The sequence below is a fragment of the Balaenoptera ricei genome, chromosome 15 (genome assembly GCF_028023285.1).
Source record: "Balaenoptera ricei isolate mBalRic1 chromosome 15, mBalRic1.hap2, whole genome shotgun sequence".
NCBI classification, from domain to species: domain Eukaryota; kingdom Metazoa; phylum Chordata; class Mammalia; order Artiodactyla; family Balaenopteridae; genus Balaenoptera; species Balaenoptera ricei.
Window position 1 is genome coordinate 69159164 of NC_082653.1, and position 26092 is coordinate 69185255.

The 26092-nt window shown below is 45.0% G+C and overlaps 1 protein-coding gene across 2 annotated transcripts in view; it reads left to right on the forward strand.

Moving 5' to 3' along the window:
- PRKCB (protein kinase C beta) overlaps positions 1 to 26092 on the forward strand; it is a 312542-nt gene that overhangs the window by 232917 nt on the left and 53533 nt on the right. For both annotated transcript variants that reach the window (XM_059896365.1, XM_059896364.1), the window contains exon 10: positions 24158 to 24331. In XM_059896365.1, the coding sequence (XP_059752348.1) occupies positions 24158 to 24331 (174 nt within the window). The remainder of the gene's footprint in view (positions 1 to 24157; positions 24332 to 26092) is intronic.

Here is a 26092-nt window from a genome sequence, read left to right on the forward strand (position 1 = left end):
CCATGAACTCAGGTGTGCAAAAATATCAAATTTCCTTCCCCATCTCTGTAGCTTAAGTCAAAAATCTGGGAGTTATCCTTGACTTCTCTTTGTCCTCCCCTTACCCCAGCCATGCATAATCCATTAGTTAGTCTGGATAGGTCCTCCTCCAAAGCATATCATGAATTTACTGAGTTCTCTCCATCTTCACTAATGCAGCCCTAATCTATGCCATACAATACCGTCTGGACCACTGCAGACATTCCTAACTGGTTTCCCTGCTTCCACTCTTGTGACCTATAATTAATATACTTCTATGCAGCAGCCATAGTTATTTTTAAAAACTTACATTAGGTCAAATCACTCCCATGCTAAAACCCTCCAATGACTTCACAAATAGAATAAATTCTATACTGTGTCCTTGGCTTACATCACTCTTTAAATTCTGATCAATTTAAATTATTCTCTGTTTGATACCTTCTTTTCCTTTCCTTCTCCCCATCACCCATTGTGCTTGGGCCACATGAGGTTCTTTGAGACATACAGAGCTCCTTCCTCTCTTAGAGCTTTTGTGATGCTGTTCCCTTTATTCTTTGCAGAGCTGGCTCTTTCTTGTAATTCCCATCTCTACTTAGATATCACCTCTTCTGAGAAGTCTTCCCTAACTACCACTCAAAGAGCCACTCATTCATTCTCCATTATATTTAACTCTCTCCTAGCACCCATCACCAGATGATACTTCTCTTGCTTGTTTGTTGGTTTGTCTCCTTGTTCTAAGACCTGAGCTCCACAAGAGCCAGGAGCTCTGTCATGTTCACCGCTGTACTTCCAGTGCCTGTGGATTGAATTCATTCAGGGTCTAGACTGAATGCGTAAATTGTCTCTATGGGCCACAAGGTCCATCCGTCTGCTGTGATGGACTAAGGAATCTGAGGTGGTGGCCCAGAGTTTGAAGAGCCTTGGCAGGGAGTGAGAATAGAGAGTAGGAACACGGAATAAGATTGCTGAGCAGCCTGGAGGTCCAAAAGGCTAGAGAATAAGCAGTAGTGACGGTAGAGGTCCATGCCACTGTGGTCTTTTTGCCAGCAGCTCTGAGCAGCCTGGGGGTGGAGATGGGGAAGTAGATGGTGGATTTGAGCTAAGGGTGGTGGTTAGCAGGATCAGTGCCCTAGAAGATCACAATAATAAGGGAGTCAAGGATTCTGGGAAGAGGAGTGCCCACTGCAGATCCAACAGAGCCTGTTCTAGCAGGTCCTCAGTAAAAGTGTACTGAAAACATGAATAAAAATGACATCCACACTGGAAGGAAGTCAAAGCAAAAAGAGGGTTATAACCTTGGTGAGAAAGAAGGAGTCTAGGGGCCTAGGGATGAGAAACAAGTGGGTGAGGCCAAGAGATTTAAAATGCTAGGAAGACTAGGGACATTTAGATTTCAGAGATGGGGGTGTTTCCATGATGACAAGGAAGAATGAAGCCTAAATGAAGAGGAGCTTCTAATAAGCTGAGGCTGTCGGGGAGTTTTAAAAAATTAAATTATATTTTTAATAAGCAGTGTTTTCACGTGGTTCATAATTAAAATTATATTAAAAGGATAAACACTGAGAAGTTTTGCTCCCACTCAGGTTCACATCCTTCTGTGCCCCCTTGCTGCTACTGCCCTCCGTATACAAACTGATTTGTTAATTTGCATCTTTCCAGTTTCTCTCTGCTAATTTAACAAATATAAATATGCATATTTATTCTTGTCCTTGTTGCCTCAAAAGTTAGCAGACCACACACACATTTCTTCACCTTTTTGATCACTCAACAATACAGATTGGAGAGTTTTTGACTGAGGAATGGAAGTTCTGGAGGGTCTTACAGAAAAGATTGGGGTTGGGGGGTGGGTAGAGAAGTGGGAGAGTGGGTCTTGGGGAACAGTGAGGGAATGAGAGAGACTAGATCATATGTTTCCATGGAAACTGTTATAATAATTGAGAGTTCTGTTCCAGACTGGGGATGTGGCATCCAATAAATCACAGAGGAAAACAACAGTATGTCATGAAAGCAAACTAGAATAACAAAAACCTCTACCATCCTTTTTTTTTTTTTTTTAAATAACACCCTTTACATTTATTTATTTATTTATTTATTTATTTATTCATTTTGGCTGTGTTGGGTCTTCGTTTCTGTGCGAGGCTTTCTCTAGTTGCGGCGAGCGGGGGCCACTCTTCATCGCGGTGCGCGGGCCTCTCACTATCGTGGCCTCTCTTGTTGCAGAGTACAAGCTCCAGACACGTAGGCTCAGTAGTTGTGGCTCACGGGCCCAGTTGCTCCGCGGCATGTGGGATCTTCCCAGACCAGGGCTCGAACCCGTGTCCCCTGCATTGGCAGGCAGATTCTCAACCACTGCACCACCAGGGAAGCCCCTACCATCCTTTAAAACATAGAGTAATCCTTTGCAACTCTTGTTTTGCCAGTCGTGGTTTTAAATTAATGTGGTTTTATATTTGAATGCCTACTTTTACCGCTTTGCAATCTTGTGGGGTATATACATCAACCCCCTTAAATGGAAGAACACAGCAGCAGTAACCGCTCCCCCGCCAAAGATGAAAGACATGGACCGCTGGGTCATCTGTTCACACCTCCCCTCCCGCAGGCCCACTGTATCAGATCTGGCCCAGAAAAACATGCTCTTAGAGACAGTAATAATTTGTGGAGCGACTAGGGAGAGACACAAGCATTTTGCTAAGACCTATGAAAATGAAACAAGGGACAAAGCAAGTGTGAAGGCCATTGAGTTCCAAACGAGTAAACCCTGTTTCAAAAACTTTAAAAAGAAGAAAAGTTTGGAGAGTTTGCTTTCCTGACCATGTGAAAGCGTTTCCCTGGGAGCGTTATCGCACCAGGGCAGGGCCTCTTGGCATGTCTGGCTTACTTGGAGATAGACGCCCTCTAGAACTTCTGTTGCAGAGCATTTGCATGTATTATTCATTTGTTATTTAATGTTTATTTTTATAGTTTTATCCTCTCTATTTTTTCTGATTTCTTGAACCTTTGACTTCTGCTTTGCCAACCTTTACACTTTTCAAGAATTTTACCTCTGTGGTTGTCGAGTGATTTCTGCAGTTTAAGTTGTGCTCCAGATATATAAATTGGGCAGATATGCACTGTTCAGACTGATTATACAAGTGGAGCTTATAAAGCAAACGCAGCAAGTCTCTGATAAGGTGTATACACAGCACAAATACAACTCTGTATATTACAGACTTGATTCCCCTAATTCTAAAGTGCCATAATAAATACCCATTGAATATTTAATTAATGCTAATATCACTTGCTTTCTGAGACTTCAGATGTGCTTGTGGTAATGATTTGTATGATCCAGATGTTTTTAGAAAATCATGCTGGGAAGTTTGAATGAGGGCTTTCTTATTATTTTCTTATACTCGTGGACACTTGCCTGTGGAGGATACTGGCCTGCTGGGGGGGGTTGGTGGTGTGGGGAAGGCAGGAACATGTTGTGGTGGACCTAGAGCTAACATATAGAAGCTCAAATCCAGCAGCACAGAAGAGCTATCATAGGAAAAGATCAGTAATAGAAAAAAATGAAAATAGCCCAAATGTTTATCAGTAGCGTGAAAGTTAAACATATAATGGTGTATCCATGATACCTTCAAAAGAATGAGGTCTTTGTGTCTCTCATATCTCTGTCTGTCTATCTGTCATCATGGACAGATGTCCATGACATAGTATCAGGTAAAAATGGAAGCAAATCACAGAACATTAGGATTAGTAATATAAAATACACTGTACATAGAATAATTCTATTTATGTAACGTACTCAGAGTCCCTACTCTCATTGAACTTCCCCCCAACATTTTATTAGGAAAAATTTTAAAAATACAGAAAAGTTAAAAGAATTATACAATGAACACCCATGATACCCAATACCTAGATTCTGCAGTCAGCATTTGACTGTATATGCGTGATCACATGTCTCTCCATCTCTTTGTCAACCCATTTTTTAATGCGTTTCAAACCAAGATGCAGATATCGGTACACTTCACCCCTGAACTCTTCAGCATGCATATCATTTAACCAGAATTCAATATTTGTTTTTCATCATTTTAAGGTAATAAAATTTACATACAACAAAATGCACAAGGAAGTGTATCATTCTATGAATTTTGAAAAATGCATACTCAAAAACCCAGTGGGAGTATAAACGTTAATCAAAAAAAAAAAATCACACTAACAGGTGTAAAGTACAGCTGTGATGTTTGCCGTGTGCTGGGAGAGCCTGCGGGAGTGGGATCGGCCCCGGCCAAAGTCAGGGAAGGCTTCTGGGAGAAAGAGGCTCTTGAGCTTTATCTAAAGGATGAGCTAAGTTAACTGTGCAAAGAGGGGAGGGAGTAAATGGAAATCTCAGAATGTCTCTTATGGGACTTCCCTGACGGTCCAGCGGTTAAGATTCTGTGCTTCTAATGCAGAGGCCACGGGTTTGATCCCTGGCTGGGGAACTAAGATCCCACATGCAGCGTGGCAAAAAAAAAAAAAAAAGAGGACATCTCTTCTTCCTGACCCCACACACCTAACCTCCTTTATTAGTTAGGGTGGATTCAACTGCCATAACAAAAAGACCTCTACGTCTATACTGGCTCAGACACAATAGAAATTTAATGTTCATTCATGTAACAGTCCAAGATGGGTGTTCCTGACCTCACCCACGCTCTCCATATGGTGATTAAGTGACCCAGGTTCCTTCCATCTTACCGTCCCCATCAATCCCTACAGCCTTGTTTTTGTCTATACTCAGCGTGCGGAGGGGGAAAGAGAGTACAGAGGAGGCACAAGCTGCTTCATAAAAGCCTTGGTTTGGAAGTGGCACCCATCACTTCTGCCTACACGCTATTACAGAGAATTTAGTCACATGACTCAGTGCAAGGGACGCTGGGAGAACAATTTTGCTGGAAAGATAGTGGTCTCAGCCATACGCCCTACTTTTCAGCTCTGGCTGGAATTCTTCTTGGTGACATGAAAGACCTTCTGACTTTAACCTTTAGAACTCCCAATTTTCGTGCCCCACAAACAAAAAACTTTAAGCTTCTCTTCTCGATGACATTTCCTTGTGTTCAAATCATGGAACGTGCCAGGTGTTAGTGCTGCTTTTCCTGAAGCATAGCATAAGCCAGGAATAAATCAAGTAGGAAGAAGTCAGCAGCTTATAAAATTAAAAGGAAAAGTGGCAAGTCTTTAGAAACTGAGTGCCCCGGTATTACATTTATCTCTTCAAAGAATCCCATTCAGGTCTGCTGCTCTGTATGCATCGAAGACGATCAAAAATAAAAAGCTGAGAGGTGAGAGACAAAACCATTAAGCCTCCTCTTCTGGTGTTTGACTTTCCTAGAATAATGCCCAAGAGGTTGATGGTATTAAGTGCCTGAGTGTCACTAAGGAGGCCATTTAGTGTTAGCCAGTGGCCCCTTTCCTATGGGGCCACTCTCCAAGGTGCTGACACCAGCTCCCTTGGCTCAAGATTCAGACTGTACAAAAAGGTTGAGTATAGCCTTGGCCAAGTTTCCCAACTATTACCTATTTATGCACTTGTTTTTATTCTTTTGTTTATTTTTTTAAGCACGTACATACCTCCTTTATACTATCTTAAATATTTTCTCTCTTTTTTTTTTTTGGCCGCGTTGTGTGGCTTGTGGGATCTTAGTTCCCTGACCAGGGATTGAATCCGGGCCCTCGGCAGTGAGAGCGCAGTCCTAAACTCTGGACTGCCAGGGAATTCCCCTTAAATATTCTTTTTAAATTGATTTAGTTGACTTCCTTTTCTTCTTCTTAGCATTGCCCTAAGTGATAATGTATGTGAAATCACAGGCTTGATCTAGCAGTCATATATTTATTTTAATATATCTTAGGAGAATCTATTAAAAGAAAAATAATTTTGTCCTTGTATTGCCGATGGTAGAAGTACCACATTTTATGAAAAACTGCCTTCAAGATCTTACACTCACATGACAATTTGGTACTTCAATTACCATTGTATTCCTAAGAACATGAAGTCTTTTGCTACATTTTTTGTGTATATCTGGAAGGTACAGAAAGTCTCTGATCTTCCCTCTCCCCTATATCCTTTCCTTTAGGTGAGAAGCATGCTCAACATTTCCTGAATCCTTTAAGGTGTTTTCTGTGATCTTGACTCTCCCTTCTCTGTCCTTTACTCACTGACTATATCCAGAGAATCAAACTGCTCTTTTGAGATTTGCTGCCTACACTTCCTCCCCACTCACCTGTGCCTTATCCTTTTGCCTTGTGACTTCTACTCTCAGCTACTTCTGAATCGCCCGTCTCCCAGGTTATCAGTGATCTCGTAGCTCCTAACTCTCCAGATCTGAGCACAAGCCATGGTGGCTGCTTATGACAACAGAGGGCAGACATGAGGGAAAGGAATTGAGACTAAGATTGGAACCCATACCAGGGAGGAGTATCACTTTTATAATAACTGCCCACTGACAGCATGATTAAGGATTTATTCATTCAACAAATATGTGTTGAACATTTACTATGTGCCAGGCACTGTTCTAGGTGCAGAGGAAATGGCTGTGAGCAAAACAGACAAAAATATCTGCCCTCATGGAACATACATTCTTGTGGTGGCAGTGGTGATGAAGATGGTGATGTCACCTAACATTTTGAGTCCTTACTATATGCCAGGCTTTGTTGTAAGTGCTTTGTATGTTTTGGCTCATGTTTATGCTGTGATGTAGCTACTTATATCCCCATTTTACAGATGAGGAAAGGAGATGCAGGAAGTTGAAATAAGTTGGTAAAGTCACAGAGCTCGTCAGGGGCATTTAACGGACCAGGTTTGGTTTAGATGCATGTGATCTTAGGCTCTTGATTGCCTTGATACTTAACACTTGCATTTCTAGTCTCAACAGTGGTCGCCTTGCCATGTCACAAACATATTCTAGAAGGTTAACCGTTTTCCCCTCTTATTTTCTCATCTCCCCCTCTCTGCCTGTAAGTGTAAGCAGAGTTTGCATGCCTTGTTTTCATTCTGAGCCTTTGCCATTAGACAAATGCCATGTGCATCATGATGGAAGGCTCCAGATTTTCTGTTCTCCCTCCTCACTCTGTGTTTGTCAATTACCTATGCATGTGCAAACACCCATCGGAACTGTGAGCCATCAACAGGGATTCCTGGGAGGGCTCCTGAGAATGGGCTGCTCTCTTCTAGAGCCTGCCCTTCTCACCTCCTCTACAGGCTTCCGCTCGTGGGGTCCTCCAAGTCTTGGTGGCGTCTCTAGTGTGTGTGGTTCCTCAGCTGGTTCCCTTTCCACCGTCAGCCTCCATTTCTTCTAACCCTCACCAGCTCTATCTCCCATCCCCACCCTCTACAATTCCACTTGCCCATCTCCATTGCCTCCAACTTTTGAGCTCATACTAATTGCCAGGGATCATGCTATGGATTTATGTGCATCACACATCATATTATTTCTTACCACAGTCATGCAAGGTAGTTACTGATATTAACCCTATTACACCTATTTGGAAATTATAAGTCAGAGAGATTGAGTGACCTCCCCAAGACTACACAGCTGGGAGTAGGCAGGACCAGGACTTGAAATCAGGTGTTGTGATTCTAGTTGCCTCTTTCCATCTCTAATAGCACACTTCTCTACTTCTGGGTCCACTCATCTCCACCAAACTGCTAGTCTTTTCTTTTTTGAAACAGTTTCAAAACTGCTATGGAGACTTTTGTGGGTTCTTCCTTACACCATGAAAAAAAGTTAAAAACTGTATCTTATGACTGCTTTGGTATAAGGACAAATGTATTAATATTGCATGTTAAAGCATTTTCTTCAGCCTAAAAGTTCATTTTTTTTTCTTGTGATTCTAAAAGAAATTAAAACACTTTCATGAGCCCCTGCAGAGATCGTGGTCCCCAGTGTGCTTAAAGCTGGCCCTGGTTACTAACACTAGCTCCCCAACAGCACAACCTCCAAGCTGTCTCCCCAAAAGCCACTGGGGTACTTAACTAGTGTGTGCTTTGAGTTTGGGCACAAGAGAACAATCCAGAGCTCCAAGCCCCAGACTCCAGTGTCTTCTGCTGGATCCAAGTGCAGCACTGAATTACCACAGGAAGAAATTGCCTGAGGAGATAAAAAGGCAGTTCAATTTCTACCAGTAACAAAGGCCTTTTCTAAAGTCTCAGAGCTCCCGTTGTGGGAGTCTATCCTAATTTTAATCTCATTAGTAGTGTGGATTCACATGCACACATATACGTCCATACATTAGAGGTGGTTATATAATCCTACAGGCAAAAGCTCTTCCCTTTACTTCAACCTGCTTTGCTATCTTCCTGCACCATATGGTGAGTCCTTTATCATATGGTTCACAGATAGCTCAAAGTCTTTGCTACCTGTTCCCTTAATCCTCTTCCAGAGAACCTTTTGACATTTGCTGTCTGATCTTGGATTCCTGCCTTCTCTTTGGTTCTATCCCAATTATGGCACCTTCCTCCCAGCCCCCAGTCTTTCGTATGCAATTCTGACTGCCGTGGTTTTTTTGCCAACTCATTTTCCCCAGTCACGGTGAGGCCCTTCCACTTTCTGAATTCGTCCAGGTCTCTCATCAATGAAGTGACTTACTGCTTCTCTGTAGCCCCAACATTCACCCCTCAGAGGATAGTAAATTACAGAACAAAAAAGCATAAGGGTCTATTTTCCCAATAAAATTAATTATATCAAGGAAAGTGAAACGTCTGGAATTCAAGTTTTCTTGTCAAGCCACAGGGAGTAAAGGGGGATTTATTGGACAGACATGGCATGTTCCTGTGTATCTCCCAACATCCAAAGGCAGGAAGCGCAGCTGGGACCAGAAAGCTTCCAGGAACCCAGCATTCATCGTCTCCATCCTGGGGTCCCCAATCTGTCACCCTGGCTTCTTGCTGACGTCTCTCACTGTGATGTGCATCAATGTTACCTCCTTCAGCCTTATGTCACGTCTCAATTCTCAATGTCTAATCCCCAAATCTAGAATAGTCTAGAATTTAAAACCCCAGGAAAGAGACTGATGGGCCAGTATGGCTCAGTGATCATGTGATCCAATTAGCTGTGGCCAAAGGGACAAGTCACTTTTCCAGCCATCTGTCAGGAGGGACAACAGGAATAGACTCTCTGAAAAGCAAATGTGATATGGGCAGTTCCTCGAAGAGAAGGAAGAAAATACTGGTCTGTCTGGCACACAGGCCAGTGTTTCCTTTAAGTCTGTATAGTCTTCAAAACATTGCCTGGCTCTGTGGGAAAAATAATACAAAGTTAAATCTAGTCCTCTTACTGAAGGGCCAGATAGAGCCTATTAACAGGGAAACTCTGTGTCGGGCGATAATTCACGGCCTCTGGTCCAATTATTATGCTGTCATAGTTCACCCCCCACACATCCATGTCAACTGCATCTTTATGTGCTATTTCAGAAATTCTAGTCCTGTTAAGATATTGCATCCCTGTTTACTAACAACATTACCCATAATCTTTTCTACAACAAACATGACAGCAGAGACCTATAGATTTTAATCATCCAACACCCATGGTAAATATTTTGAATGCACACCTACGGATGGTTAATATAATTAAACATGCCATAGTTTGTTTCAATCCTTCCCCGCCCCTCAGCTCTGTTTCATATTATGTATTGACCTCATTGAAAATCACTGCAGAGATTGATAATGTATTTTGAGTGCTGAGAACCCGTCTAAGTGTTTTATATGCATTGCTTGTTTAATCTTCACAACGATCTTATGGGTTGGGTGCTGTCATTATCCCCATTTTACATGAGGAAATGGAGGCTCAGAGTTGAGAGACTTCCAGATTCATGCAGTGGTGGATGCAGGTCCAAACCCAGAGAGCCTGGCTCCCGAACACATGACCACTGTGCCACCAGCCTCAACATGCGCCACTCCTGCCTTGGAGAAAACCCATTCTCCATTAGTCTGTGACCCCAATCATAAAGGGAGGCTTGTGTGCACAGAGCAGATCAGATTATAGGGAAACAGGCTTCCTTTGTGCGCCTAATAGTTGAAATGAATGACAGACCCTTAAGGGTTTCATTGCGTTTTCTTTTGGTAAAAGCCATCTATTATTGGTTTGTTTTCCCGGGAACTGTTTAAAAAAGAGTCATATTAAATCTGCTTTTATTTTAACCATCTAGCTTTGTCAAATATAACATGTGATTCAAAGAAAATTGACTAAGCAAACCTACAGGACACCAGCATTGATTTGAGCTCAAGAGAGCACTTCAATAACTCGAGTGGATATCTATCAATTCCACCATATCAATTCTATGGTATCAATAATTAGAAGTGATACAACCCAGAGTTTTGAAATAATAGTTCTTTTGCATTTCTTATTACAACCCAATCAAACAATTAAACACTTATTAAATCCAGCTAAGCCTCTTCATTTAAAACTCAGGGCTCGTCGTTTCAAGTTTAAACCTTCTTATTCCCTCTCCTCCCTCTTTCCAGCAGTGACTGTGAGTCATTCCTTCCATGGGTGTAGTGACATTTGCTTAACAATAGCAAGTCCACATGAGCCAGAGATGACTCGGCTGAAAGTACCTCCATTCTAAACTTCGTTTCACACTTCCATTGGCTTTCTCTGCTAGTGGGCAAAAATTCAACTTGATTAAATCTAATGTGTGACATGGCATCATTTTAAGAGGCTTAAATCTTAATAACACGTGTCACCCTGACCTCTGATCTGAAAACTCAATTTATCTACCACCCAGTTCCATGCCTCCCCCATTATCAACATCCCCACTAGAGTGGTACATTCATTACAGTCAATAAGCCTACACTGACACATCATTATCACCCGAAGAATGCAATTCACATTAGGGTTCATTCTCGGTGGTGTACGTTCTACGGGTTTGGACAGATGTATAATGACATGCATCAGCCATTATAGTAACATACAGAGTAGTTTCACTGCCCTAAAAATCCTCTGCACTCTGCCTATTCATCCCTCCCACCCCCTACCCCGTAGCAACCACTGATCTTTTTACTGTCTCCATGGTTTTGCCTTTTCCAGAATGTCATATAGTTGGAATCATACAGTAGGTAACCATATAAAGAGATTTTATTTTAAATATGGAAAACCTTACATAATAAATCATGAAATAACCCAGTTGATCTGCACGCTATCACTGCTCTTATTTTTGTCTCACCAACTTGAAGATTGTATCCACAAAGTGATTCAGTCCTACCCAGATCCACACTATTTTTTTAAATTAATTAATTAATTAATTTATTTATTTTTGGCTGTGTTGGGTCTTCGTTTCTGTGCGAGGGCTTTCTCTAGTTGCGGCGACCGGGGGCCACTCTTCATCGCGGTGCGCGGGCCTCTCACTGTCGCGGCCTCTCCCGTTGCGGAGCACAGGCTCCAGACGCGCAGGCTCAGTAGTTGTGGCTCACAGGCCTAGCTGCTCCGCGGCAGGTGGGATCTTTCCGGACCGGGGCATGAACCCGTGTCCCCTGCATTGGCAGGCGGATTCTTAACCACTGCGCCACGAGGGAAGCCCCAGATCCACACTATTAACTCCCAATTAGCATCTTTTCCCCACTATACCACTTTTCAATTTTTCCTGAAGTACTTCCTCAATTTGCAAGTCCACCCAGTTGCTCCTCCCAAGCAAGCTATTAGAAGCCAGGAACCATTCCTAGACTGCTAACTTCCAGTTTGCTGCTAGAGGCGAATGCATTTGATTCCCCCAAACCACATGATTTCATATTCGATTAATGTGTCCACCATCAAATATAAAATTTAAACACACGTATGTGTGGATACATACGCTTAGAAAATCTGACCCAAAGTTTGAACAGTAACAATACACTTTGGGGGATTAAAATTAGGGCCTTAAGATAACCTAGAACATGTTAGGACATCTTCATGTCTGGTGAAAGGTGAAAGTTAGGAGAACCTCAAAAGGTAAAGAATTCATCAACTCTGATGAACGTAGTATATTGAGTTCTGTCTATATGTTAAGCTCTTATGACACGTATCATTGAAGCATCATCATGGCCCTATGAATCGGTGGACTCTTGTCTATATTTATCCCCACATCTACTTACAAGGTCTCCTGGTAGGAATGGCTCTGCGCCTCATTCCAGGCCTCTGGTTATCAGGGCTTGGGTGGCTTAAGCCATCTCGTCATCCCTGGCTCAGTCTGAAGGAGGGCTTTGCTGGAGGAGATGAGTCTGTGAAGGCCTGGAATCCAGGGTACATCGTCGCTTCCCCATTCAGAATTTCAGAAGATGACAGATGGTCTGCTGATTCCTCAGGGAAGTCCCGTCTGGACTGAGCATGTAGCTCCCTGCAGGAGAGTCCCCTCAGCCTCTCCCGGAGGGCTCGTGCCAGCCCCACCTCTAAACACAGACGGTACGACCTTGCCTTTCATTCTGGGCTTCGCATAAGGATCTCCTGGGAAATAGATTTTGCAGAAATGTTGGTCTATTGCTCTAGTTCACTTTCTGCCACCTGGACACTGTGGGAAAGAACCACTGTACCCACCATTCCTCTTATTCTCTGTATTTATTCTTTCACTTTAACAATATGGCTTTCTGTGTGCCAGGCTCTGAGCTTTACCCGCATTATGTCACTTACCCTGACAACAGCTTGCTGAGGGAGGAACTGTCATCATGCCCCTTTTACCTATGAGGGAACTGAGACTCAGAGAGGCTGAGTAACTTGCCCAAGATCACACAGCAAGCACATGATAGAGTTAAACTTTGAACTCATGGTTCCAGAGATGAACTTGTACCTACTGTGATTTTACAGTTCTATTTAGATATGAACATCCAGCTTATCAGATTCTGTCAAGGTCAAAATCGCATTCTTATGTCAAACAGCTTGTCAGGATACCTGCCATGTTGTAAAGAGACGAGGATGTGGACGATCACCTTCATTTAGTAACCTGGCCGCACCCAGGTCTCTCTCAAAATCCTACTCCCGCGTGGGCAGACGCCCTTGGAAGAGCAGTGGCCAGTGTGTGCCCAGCGCTCCAGCCCCTGATTACAATACCATCCTGATGGCCTCTTGCCAGCTCACCACCTCGTCCTCCCCCAGGGCAGGCCACACAGGAAGGTCCCAGATATTTAGAAGGTTCCGATTTAATTGGTCTGGAGTGTGGCCCAAGCATCAGCCTGTAAAAGCTCCGCAGGGAATTCTCATGTGCAGCCTGGAGAAACAGGAGCTCAGTACGAGCAGAGGCGAGGCAAACCCAAGGAAAGGGTGGGGCAGGGGAGGAGACCGGATTTGCCTTAAGACTTAGAACTGAGCTGATGTAAAGTACTCTCTGCTCTGCCGGTCTTCGGTCTTCTGTCTCTGGAGGAACTGTGTGGAGACCCAGCAGGAGACAGTCCCAGAGGGTGGGGGACCCTCAAAGAGACAGAGTCCTAAAATAGAGGAGGGTACGCACCCCACCTTGTCCACAAGCCAGCTCCCTAGTGTGGCGGGTGTGGGAGAGGCAGGGGGAGGGGCTCGTGGTCCCCCTGGAGGCCTGCCCTGTACACACCCGGCTTGGCTTGCTTCTCCATCCCTCTCCCGTGCACCCTCAGCCCCCTGCACCTTCCCGATCCTCTCCTCTCAAATTAGTGTTCGGGGACACTATGAGCCCCAAATGTGTCTCTCTCTGTCTCTATTTTAGATGCACCATCTGAGTTCATCTAGCTAGCATCTTTTCCAGACCCCAGTGTGTTAGCCAAGCTTGCAGGCTCCGGCAATGCTAGATGGTATGGTCTCTCCTCCTCCTCTCTGACCCTGTCATAGGGATGGTATTAAGAACATTGTCCATGGCGGCGTTGCGTGTTCAGGATCCACGTGAGACATTTCCTTTAGACCTAAGTTCTAGGGAAAGCTTATCTTTCTCCTCAAAAAGTGATTTTCCCTATAGAAAATATGAACTTTTGTTATCATTTCATGTATCTCTGGTTGCTTTGGCCTCTAGGAAGCTGATAGTACAACACATACAAACACACTATATAATATACGCATATACATACACACTATGTGCTATATAATCATTTTTAACCAGATTTATCAAGGTATAATTTACATATCATAAAATCTACTTGTTTAATATTATATAATGTTGAATGCTACCTCAAATTCATTGTGAATTATAGGTTGGATGTAGCCATAGATAAATTAAACAATGCTGAGAACCAAGTAGCTAAAGATCTTTAGTGACCTAGATCTAGGGATTTTTTTTTTAAGCTACTTCACCCTCACTCAGATATTTTCATTCATTTAGTCAAGAAATATTTGTTGAGTGTCTAGATGTTGGGGATACGACAGCAAACCAGTCAAACAAAACAGCTGCTCTCCTGGAGCTAACATTCTAGGGAGGGAGGAAAAGAAACAAATGGCGATTAATAGAATGCCAGGTGTGGGAAGAAAGACAAAGTAGTGGAAGGGGATGGGGAGTGACAGAAGGGCTGCAACTTTAGAGAAGGTGGTCAGGGAGGATCTCTGCAAGGAAGTCACACTGAACGAGGTGAGGGAGCAAACTCTTGGGTGTATCTGGGGGAAGGGTCCTGCAGACAGGACAGAGTATACGTGGAGGTTGGGAGCAGGTAGAGTGGAAACAGAATTATCTAGGAGGCAATTGCAGGAGACCAGGGTGGGGATCGTGGTGGCTTAGATCAGACAGGAGTATGGCATGTATTTTGAATGCAGAGCTAACAAAACTTGTTGATGCACTGGATGAGAGATGTAAGAGAGACGAATTGAGGGAGGCTCGGTTTGGCTTTGGACTTGCGGCAGGTGTCTGTTGAAGTTGGGGGGAGTGGGGAGCGGGGCCTTGGTCCCTAACTATCTCTGCGCTCTCCCATTAGTAAGCACGTGGACACACAAGTCCCTCGGGGCAAATCTCCTTAGCCAGTTGAGAGCTGGAAATTGATGCTGTGTACAGAGATCACAAGTGGTCCCCTTGGTCCTTCTCTGAAAAGATGAAGCTGATGATAACCACTGTAGTGGATAGAATTGTCTCCCCTCAATATATATTTTCCAGTTCTAACTACTGATACTGTGAATTCGACCGTATTTGGGCATAGGGTCTTTGCAGATGTCATCAAGTTCAGAGTTCAGACTGGATTAGGGTGGGCCCCAATCCAATGACTGGTCTCCTTATAAGAAGAGGAAATTGGGGCAGAGACACAGGGAAGAACACCGTGTGAAGACAGAGGCAGAGATTGGAATGATGTGTCCATAAACCAACGATTGCTGGCAACCACGTAAGCTGGGAGAGAGGCATGGAATAGATTCTCTCTCAGAGCCTCCAGAAGGAACCAACCCTGCCAGCACCTTGATTTCGGACTTCTGGTCTCCTTAACTGTGAGAGAATAGATTTCTGTTGTTTTACGCCACACAGTTTCTGATTCTTTGTTATTATAACTAGTACAAGTCCCTAAGTACTCATCATTTGCCCAGCACGGAGATGAATTAAGGTGTACAGTTTGCATACTTTATCCCCCAAAGTTCCCTTAGCACCACCCAAAGCTGAGCATTGCTAGTGTGTCTGTTTTATAGACGAGGAAATTAAGGTTCAGAAAAGTTAAGTGACTTTCCCAAGGTCATGCAGCTAGTATGTGGTGGAACTTGGATATTTACCACGTCTCCTAATTCTAAAGTCCCTGCCCTAACCATGATGCCATCTTGTCCCATGGTCAAGGGCCAAGGTTCCAGGCACATTTGGCCATTTGGATTTGCCAGTTAAGTTCATCTCCACCAACTTTCTGGCTAGAAGTCCTTGGGCTACTTTCCATTTTATCTGCTGTCACCGGAGCTGCTGCGTTGATCCCATCTCTCCCAGAAGATTCTTGGGGAACAGAGGTGGCTTGGAATTTGGTAAGAATGTCACTTCAAGACAGCCTTTCAACCTGTTTGGAATCCTCACCCTAGAGATGGAGGGACAGCTGAACAAACAGCCCATGCCCTCGATGTTGGTATTAACTGAAGTGGAAATTCCAGAAACTGAGACAGACAATTAATAAAAAATCATGTCTATGTAAAGGAGCATTTTAGATCGTGGCCATCGCCATTGCTGGTGCTATGGCTGTTTTTCTGTCATTTTTCTCTCTCGTATCAACACTTGAGGGCACAGATGGAGGGAGTAAGATCTTCTCAAGCCACTTACTGCTTGGAAGCGGGGCCACGTCTGTCCTGTTCGCGGACGCATCACCAGTGCCCAGCATCATGCCTGGCACACAATTCCCAATAGAGCTCTTGGACTAGATGGATGAACTGGGGTCGTGACCAGAGCACTAACTCAGACCAAGCTCATCTCGACCAGTAGATGAGTGGTTTGTTAGTGGTTGTATATGAAATGGAGAAAGGACATAAGTGTTCTGTTCGTGACCATGAATTAGGCCACAAGGGCTGAAGTCTCAACAGGTAGGATGGGTAGGAAAAGGAGAACAGGGCCAGGATCTGGAGTCGAATTTGAAACACTCCAGCAATAATTTGCAGACAGTACAGCCTCATGACCCAACGCTTGGTGCTCACAGCTCAGAGAATCAGATGGTTAAGAGCATGGACTTTGGAGATAGGTGAACTAGAAGGGTCACTTCCTAGTAGGAGTGACTTTGGACCACTCACCTAACTTCTCTAAGCCCTGGCTTCCTCTCCTGTGAAACGGGGACGGTAGCAGTACCTATACTGCCCATCTGTGTGGAATTAAATGAAATAATGCACAGAGTAGGTAAGAAATGGGGGTGGTTATCATATCAGCCCCAAACTGGCCACCTTCTCTCCCATGCTGGTCATCCCCACATTGTCTTCTCTCTCCCTGGCACACACATTGGCCCATTCCCCTTGAACGTCACCCGTTCTTTGTCCAGCCACCCGACTTGGAGTCAGTGCGGCTCTCTCTAATGGAGACATCACAGAGGGCTGGGAGTTGGCATCTGGACTTTGAGTTCTAGAGCTTAAGAGCTCACTTCCTACAGTACTTCTAGACCAAGGTTTGTGGATCCAGGTAGTTTACTCCTAAGGGAACACGATTTGCTTCCCTTTGGCTGGAATATGCCTCCCCCATGTCCACTGTGCTAGTCCTGGTCATTCTTCAGGTCTCAGCTTAACCACCACCTCCCCAGGGCATCTTTTGCTGGCCCACCAAATCAAGTTAAGTCCTTCATGTGAATACTCGCAGGGCACCATGAACTTCTCTTTCAGGAGTTTAATCATAATTGAATTGGACTCATTTGTGCCGGTGTGTAAGCCTCCTGAAGGGATTGTCATTCTGCATCCCCAGTGCCTGGCACATCCCAGACACTTAATTCATGTTTACTGAACGAATAAATGAATTGGCCAGCCTTCCAGGTCCTGGGTGAGACTAGGAAAGGCGATACATTTGGAAGGCAGACTGAATTCCATCTCTGTTGCCCATCTCAATTGAAGCCTTAAAAGTTTTTTGATTAAAAAGAGTGTTCATAACCAAACACAAGAAATAAATAAAGCAAGGTAGCAGGGGCCACACCTGACAAGGCTGGGTTGCATTAGGGCACAGATGAACTCAGGTGAATCTGTTCTAGTTGCCTGTTGCTGCATCACAGATCATCCTCAAACTCAGAGGTTTAAAACTACAACACGTATATTATTATCTCTCATGGTGTATGTGGGTCAGGAGATTGGGAAGTCTCACTGGTTGCTTGTGGCTTGGGCTCTGTCCTGCAGTGGCTGGAGCTGGAACAGCTGGGGCTGGAGCACCCAGTGCTGTCTAGGCAGCAAGCTCTTGGTGTGGTCCCCAGGCCTCTCCACGTGGTCTCATGCCGTGGCCTCACTAGCACGGTGGCCTAGGGCTCCAAAGGCAGGTGTCCCAAGAGAAACTGACAGAAGCTGCTACCTCCCAAGTCACACAGGATCCCTTCTACTGTATTCCGTTCATTGACGCAGTCACAGAGGCTGCCCAGGTTCAAGAGCAGAGGGCATAGACTCTGCCCCTTCACTGAGGAGTGTCAAATATTTACAGACATGTTTTGAAACCACCGCAGAATATCACTTCTTTCATGATACCGGGAAAGCTCTCAGGAAGCTCTCAAAAAGCTCTCCAAGGGCAGAGAGATTCCTATTGAAAGGAAAGCTTGATTAGAATATTAAGGAGCAAAGTTCCCTTTTCGCCCCTGGTAACGACTGCGGAGAAAGCGTTGGGACACTCAAAAGGATTCTATCTGTTTTACTTCTAGACACCTCCTATCCCTCATATTAAACGAATCAATTCTGATATTACCTCAGAGTTCCTCAGAGCAACAAATTTAGTGATTAGAATCAAGGGGAAGGGAGGCGCTTGTTAAAATGCATACTCCCAGGCCACAGTCAGAGCTTCTGGATGAGAGGTGGCGCTTGGAAACTGCCTTGTAAACAAGTACCCCACGTGGTTCTGATATAGGCAAGAGGCACCTAAAAAGAATGGAATTTATAAAGAAGAATTTGTCTTGTTTTAGGTCATGTACTAACCTGATGCTATTTGACTTACTGAAATTTTTATTTTTATTAAGAATTTGTACTCCTCAAGCGATAATTTTGTCTTATAGATCTTTAAAAGGTAGACATCCACTCAAGCTAGTATAAATAAAATAATAACTTTATTGGGGAGATATGGAGGTTTCTATGGGAACAGCCAAGCCTCATGAGAGACGGGAACCAAGATCTGGAAAGCAAGGCCTTTGCTCATTCCCTGACCTTCTTGTTTCCCCCACACATCCAGGTCATTTTTCTTTGCCTGCATGTGGTAGGAAAGGACCACTCTAGGCAGATCTGTGTGTTTTTCTTTTCAGGATCCTAGAGTGCCTACATGGAGCATCCTAATTCCACATTCTTCAATGAGAGAATCTGATTGGTTCAACCTAGATCTGTTCTCCACCTCTAATCAAATCAGCTGTGGCCAGATAGGTCCCCTGCCCAATCAGAAGGCTCTAAGAAGGAGTTGGAAGAAATGAAAAGCATGCTAGGGTCCATATCCAAGTTAAACTGTGACCACTTCTTTTTTTTTTTTAACATCTTTATTGGAGTATAATTGCTTTACATTGTTGTGCTAGTTGCTGCTGTATAACAAAGTGAATCAGCTATACATATACATATATCCCCATATCCCCTCCTTCTTATGTCTCCCTCCCACCCTCCCTATCCCACCCCTCTAGGTGGTCACAAAGCACCAAGCTGATCTCCCTGTGCTATGAGGCTGCTTCCCACTAGCTATCTATTTTACATTTGGTAGTGTATATATGTCCATGCCACTCTCTCACTTCACCCCAGCTTACCCTTCCCCCTCCCCGTGTCCTCAAGTCCATTCTCTACGTCTGTGTCTTTATTCCTGTCCTGCCCCTAGGTTCTTCAGGCCTTTTTTTTTTTTTTTAGATTCCATATATATGTGTTAGCATACGGTATTTGTTTTTCCCTTTCTGACTTACTTCACTCTGTATGACAGTCTCTAGGTCCATCCACCTCACTACAAATAACTCAATTTCGTTTCTTTTTATGGCTAATATTCCATTGTGTATATGTGCCACATCTTCTTTATCCATTCATCTGTCGATGGACATTTAGGTTGCTTCCATGTCCTGGATACTGTAAATAGAGCTGCAGTGAACATTGTGGTACATGACTCTTTTTGAATTATGGTTTTCTCAGGGTATATGCCCAGTAGAGGGATTGCTGGGTCGTATGGTAGTTCTATTTTTTAAACTGTGGCCACTTTTGATAATGTAGTCTCTCTTATTTTTTCCCGATCTTTTTTGAAATGTTCTAGAACAGGGGTCAGCAAACTACTGGCGCTGGGCCCACCAGCTATTTTTATAAATAAAGTTTTATTGGGACACAGCCACACCCATTCACTTGTGTGTGGTCTACGGCTGCTTTCCCGCTACAGTGGTGGAGTTGAGCAGTGGATACAGAAACTGTCCCCCGAAGCCTATAATATTTACTCTTTGTCCTTTTACAGAAAAAGTTTGCTGGCCCCTGCTCTAGAACTTGATTCAGTTCTATCTCTAAATTGTTATTAATGCTTTGTGTGTGTCAGTTCTGTTTTCCTCCAGCTGCTATAGGGGAATTTTCCAGAGTTTGCCCCTTTGTGTAGCACTTGCAGGATGTGAGGGGGGTCCTCTGGTACTGGCTATTCTCCCCTCTACCCCTGTGGCTTAGGGCAGGACGAGGCACTGAGAATCTTCACACATCCCTGTTGATTGACTGAAAGATAAATATCTTTCACATAGTATTGATGATTTGCAAGATGATTTTAGTTGAGTAATTGAGTTTTTTTAAGGTGGTACATAGGTGCCATATGAATGATAAGGTTTTTCTCTCTTTTTATGTTTTCTCTTAGTCTTTCTAATTACTTGAATCAGAAAGTCTCATTTGATGACAACATGCCATTAATAGCTAACATTTGCTAATATCACTTTTTTCCATAAACAAGAGGAGAACGCAGGCCTGGCTTGGAACCTTCAGCAGCCAGCAGTATCTAGCTAGAATTTCCTAGCACTGCTTTGCTTTTATTTACTTTTTTTTTAAAATAAATTTATTTTATTTTATTTACTTTTTGGCTGTGTTGGGTCTTTGTTGCTGCGCGCGGGTTTTTCTCTAGTTGCGGCGAGCGGGGGCTACTCTTCGTTGCAGTGCACAGGCCTCTCTTTGCAGTGGCTTCTCTTGTTGCGGAGCACGGGCTCTAGGCGTGTGGGCTTCAGTAGTTGTGGCGTACGGGCTTAGTTGCTTCGTGGCATGTGGGATCTTCCCGGACCAGGGCTCGAACCCGTGTCCCCTGCATTGGCAGGCAGATTCTTAACCACTGCACCACCAGGGAAGCCCCCGCTTTTATTTACTTTTATGCTCATCTTCCACTTATGGCTGGTGATACTGGCTTGCCATTAATGGTGGTGATATAAAATTTCCTTTTCAGATAAATGTAGTTAAGTAAAGATGTGACTAGATTTAAAAAATACTAAGTAAATACCAGCTTAGGTGGTAGGGAAAAAGTGTGAAAAAGGCATGTGAATGATTGATTGAAGTTTGGAAACACTTGCCCTAAAGTACCTGCCGTAGATACAAAGCAGTCCCAGTGTCCAGAGGAGGGAGTGACCTGTCTGGTCTACGTGGATCATTGAGGGATATAGAGGAAGGTAACATCTGAGCTGAATCTCAGATTTTCTGAGCAGTGAAAGCGTGTGGAAGGACACTACAGGCAGTGGGAATAGAATAGCCAAAGGAAAAGAAAGAACAGGATGTGGTCAAGAAATTGTTTGACTTGCGGGAGTCACTGAGGGACTTGAAACATTTGAGTAGCCTGGTCAGATTTGCATCTTTAGAACAATCATCAGCTCCAGCAGGTTAATCTCCCTGAGCCTCAGTTTGTTCATCTGTACAAGGGGAGTAATTGAAACAGATGTAGGGTGTTCACCCCTGCCTCTGGTGCCTGGGGAAATTCCTAGCCATCTGTCCTGCTACTCCTCCAGACAGGGGACTGCATTGACATTCAAGGTGTCCAGGGCCCCTCCCCTGTGTTCTTGGGTGGTGATTGGGTGGGGTGGGTTGTCTACGAGTACTCTGGGTTGTTAGACGGTACGTGGACCAGTGGTGACGGGGCAGTGGGGTTGCCACACTCACAGCCGGCTCAGCGCTGAGCCCCTCCTGTGTACTTGGGGGTCCTCTCAGCTGATGACTCTGCTTGCATCCTCCTTCAGTCTCTCAACCCATTCGCCTCTGGCTAAGTCACCTCTCCGCCCTCCTCCCCGCCCTTGCCCCAGCCCTGCCTTTTCGGGAATCTGGGAGCAGAAAACCCCTGTCTCCAGCCTACTCTTAACATCTTAGTGGAGTCATTGTTTCTGCCTTGGTGAGGACTAGGGAAGGAAAAATGGCTCTGGGTACCCGTGAGGGAGCAGAGGGAGATGGGAAATAAGCTAAAGACACGCACTCCAGAACTTTGAGCCCTACTCTGCCATGGATGCGAGTGGGTCTGCTGTGAGGACTGAGTAGATGCCCGGCAGGGAGGACCTGCCCAGCTGGCAGCTCGTATTTCTATGGTGAGGCTGGGGGAGAAAGCAGTCGGGAAAGTCCTCTTGATGCAGAGGTGTGCGTCAGGGCCTTTCTCCCTAAGTGCTCTAAATTCCTAGGCCTGAATCGCCCATGGCCACCCCTGGCTGTGATGAGAGGGAAGGTGGTGCGGGCAGGATACGGGCCTCTGTGAGGGGCGGCGAGCGCACCCCAGAGCTGCGGTGCAGGAGTCCAGTCAGGCCTCTTACCATCAGGGCAGGAGCCGAGCGGAGTGTGCAAGCGGCCCTCCTGCCTCGGGGCTCCCTCTGTGCGTCACTCCCTCTGGTCCCAGGCCTCTGTTGCACTCTCTGGTCCTCCAGCTGAGTCAGGTACGAGCATTTCATTTCCTCAGCCACCTAGACTCCTTGAGGATTCTTCTGGAACTCTCGCAAGTGGAGTGTATAAAGGCAGAGACCTTGGGATCAGGTAAACCGGAGTTCAAATCCTGGCTCTGTCCCTAACTGAATTTGTGGTGTGAAAGGTCACTTACCTTCCCTGAGCCCCGGGCTCCTATGAAATAGGGCTCTTTTCTTTTTAATTAATTAATTAATTTTTAAACTTATTTATTTATTTCTTATTGAAGTGTAGTTGATGTACAATATTATATGTTACCGGTGTACAATATAGTGATTCACAATTTTTAAAGGTTATACTCCATTTATAGTTATTATAAAATATTGGCCATATTCCCAGTGTTGTACAATATGCCCTTGGAGCTTATTTTATACCTAGTAGTTTGTACCTCTTAACCCCCCACCCCGTTGCTCCTCCCCTCTTGAAATAGGGATCTTCATGGTACCGACTTCCTAGGGTCTTAGGCAAAGTGAATGAGACATAATAAATGAAAACCATTGTCTGACACCCTGGTAAGTGCTCAAAATATTGTGGTGATTGATATTATTGCCTGCAAAATATCTGACACAGTACACGCAGTATATAGTTACTTCAGTCTGATTGCTTCTTCCTCCAGGAAGCCATCTCAGAAGCCCCCAGACCAGGTTAGGTCTTGTACCATGTGGTCCTGCCCCATGCTCCCTAAGAGGCTTCTTGAGAATGGTACCTGCTGGTCACTGTTCTCTCTGGCATAGTCACAGCCAGTGAAAATAATGATGTGTCACAAGCCACACTGATTAACACGCTCAGATTGTGACCACAGCTGCATGAAAGGAAGCCCCAGGACAACAGGAGAGGATGTTAAAATATTACATTCATCATCCCTGTAATTAATGTCCAAAGTGTTCCTTCCTCCCTGGCATGCAGGGTCAGAGAACGTGCCTGATCATCTAATGCTGCTTCCCCGGTGCTTAGCAGGCTCTTAATGAATATTAAACAACTGAAAGAATAAGGGAACAATTGCCCCAAATTCAGTTCTTTCAGGAATTCACTCATTCCCTCCTTCAACAAATACTTCTTGAACACCTACTGTGTGCCAGGCACTGTTCCAGACTCTTGGGTTACCCCAGTGAACAAAACAGGCAAAGATACTTGCCCTCATGGGGTTCTAGTCCTGTTTGGCTGGGCGTTGATTACATATCCCAAAGGGATGTCCGAATACTTGCTCATCTCTCTTGGAACCATCCTCTATTTTTAAAAAATTAAAAAAAAAATTTTTTTAGTCATATGCTTTTTAAAAAATTGAAGTATAATTGATGTACAATGTTGTGTTAGTTTCAGGTGTACAGCAAAGTGATTCAGTTTATATCCCTATATTCTTCTTCAGATTCTTTTCCATTATAGGTTATTACAAGATACTGACTAGAGTTCCCTGTGCTACACAGTAGATCCTTGTTGATCTATTTTATTTATAGTAGCGTGTATCTGTTAACCCCAAACTCCTCATTTATCCCTCCCTGCCCCCACCACTTTCCCCTTTGGTCACCATAAGTTTGTTTTCTACGTCTGTGAGTCTGTCTCTCTTTTGGATCCATCCTCTGTTGATCGGGTTCAGCCATTCAAGGTGCGAGGTCTGTGGGAAACTTCACTTGGCGTATCAGCATTCACCGAGGGCACGTGGACTAAGCTTGGAGCGGACCTGAGTGACCGTCAGCCGCCTGTGGCTTCCCCGGGGCCCCTTCGACTACTCCACTGACGTGCCCGCTCTCTTGCAGGTCATGCTCTCAGAGCGGAAGGGCACAGATGAGCTCTACGCCGTGAAGATCCTGAAGAAGGACGTGGTGATCCAAGATGATGACGTGGAATGCACGATGGTAGAGAAGCGGGTGCTGGCCCTGCCCGGGAAGCCGCCCTTCCTGACCCAGCTGCATTCCTGCTTCCAGACCATGGTAACTGCCTGGGGGCCTGGGCCACTCCATCTCCAGGCTTCAGGCTTTGGCCAGAGCTGTCCTGGCAGCGGCCACTGCAAAGAGACACCCGGGCCCTTCCCCTCCTAGACTAGGACAGGAAGCTGTCAGGGCCCAGGGACGGGCAGCCGCGGAGAATTTCTGAGGTTGCTGCTGAGAAGCACCCTCCCCTGAGGCAGATGCTGTTTCAACAAAGATAAAGGAACTCAGGCAATTGGTTTTATAACCAGTGGAGCAGGGCCTTCCTCTGGCAGCAAGAGGTGACTTGCGGACAGGAACTCAGGACTCACAATCTGAGATGTACTAGCAGAACTTACAGGTGGGGATGAGGGAAAAGGTCCTCCTACGTGCCCCTAGAGGGTCACAGTCGGCCCTCTGGACTCTTCAGATAAATGCGCGAGTTCACGCTGCAGGTTGCATGGACCTCCTTGGAGGAGGGGTTGCCTGACAACACAGCCCTCAGAGGACTCCCGGGGCAGGGGACACAGCCTGGGCAGGGACTTGTGAGATCAGAGCTGGGCTCCTAAGAAGAAGGGGGCATCTGGGTACTATCTGCCATTGACTGTGATCCTACCTCTATCTGTGAGAATAAGAGATGGCCCTTCAAGCAACTTCTTACCTTTCCCCCGTTCAGACTAGACCTTGGTCTCCATACCTAGGGGGGTACTTGTGGCGATCAGGCAACAATTTGGGGACCCATTCACCTCTCCAGGTTCTGCTATGACAGCCCCCATTGCCTTGTCTTGTAACTATCCCCATGTCTGTCTTCTCTGCTTTAAGAACATGACCTTCTCAGAAACGGGACCCAGCTTACTCAGCTCTATACCTTATCTATGAGCCTTTCCCAGGTACCAGGCACTGTGGCGGGGCGGGGAAGGGGGCAGGGGGCAGGGGGGAGATGGGGCAGAGCCTAAATGAAAAGAGATACAAAGTTAATTCTTGCTTTGGGAGCTTCTAAGGGCCAAAGGCCTAGTGTCTTGAAGATGCTTTAAGGGAGTTTTCAAGATTATTTTGACTCTCTCCAGTTCTCACCCTACATCCTGATTGTAGAGCCCAACCCCTGTGCGAGATGGGACACTATTGCAAGTTGCGTGTACCTTAAAGCTTGGGACTTGCTCTCTTCTCCAACATCACCAAGTCCTGTGCTCTGCTAAGTTAGACTGAGTCCCTCCAGCCTAGGAAGACCCAGAACTGGGTTTGAGGTGGGTTTTCTCAGTGCAGACCATACGCCAGGCATAGAACTACCTGTTGTGAAAGGTGTAGAGCCAGAACCCAGCCCCTTCCCTGTTCTAAGTAGTCTCTTGATACATTTGGGGTTAAGATCCCAGCTTTGTCACTTTCTGACTGAGTGGCCTTGGGAAAATTACAAAACCTCTTGGTATCAGTCTCCTCATTTGTGAATGAGCTACATCCAAGGTTGCTATGAGGAGGAAATGAGATTATACATGAGAAACACTCAACACAGTGCTTGATACCTGGTAAACGCTCATAGATGCTGGTTATTCACTTCGGTTGTTGCCTGATCGCCACAAGGGCATCTGTGTTTTGGGTGCAGGGATGATTTTCTGCTGGGGCCCATTTCCTGAATCCCAGACAATCTCCCTACCACAGGTCATCAAGAGAAGGAACATTCTAGGCAAATGTGTACAGTATTCCCCTGCGGGGGCTTTGACCCACCAGCCTCTTGTTGGGGTCTGCTGGTGACAAGGGGCTACAAGAACATTTTTCACTCCACTGCAGGCA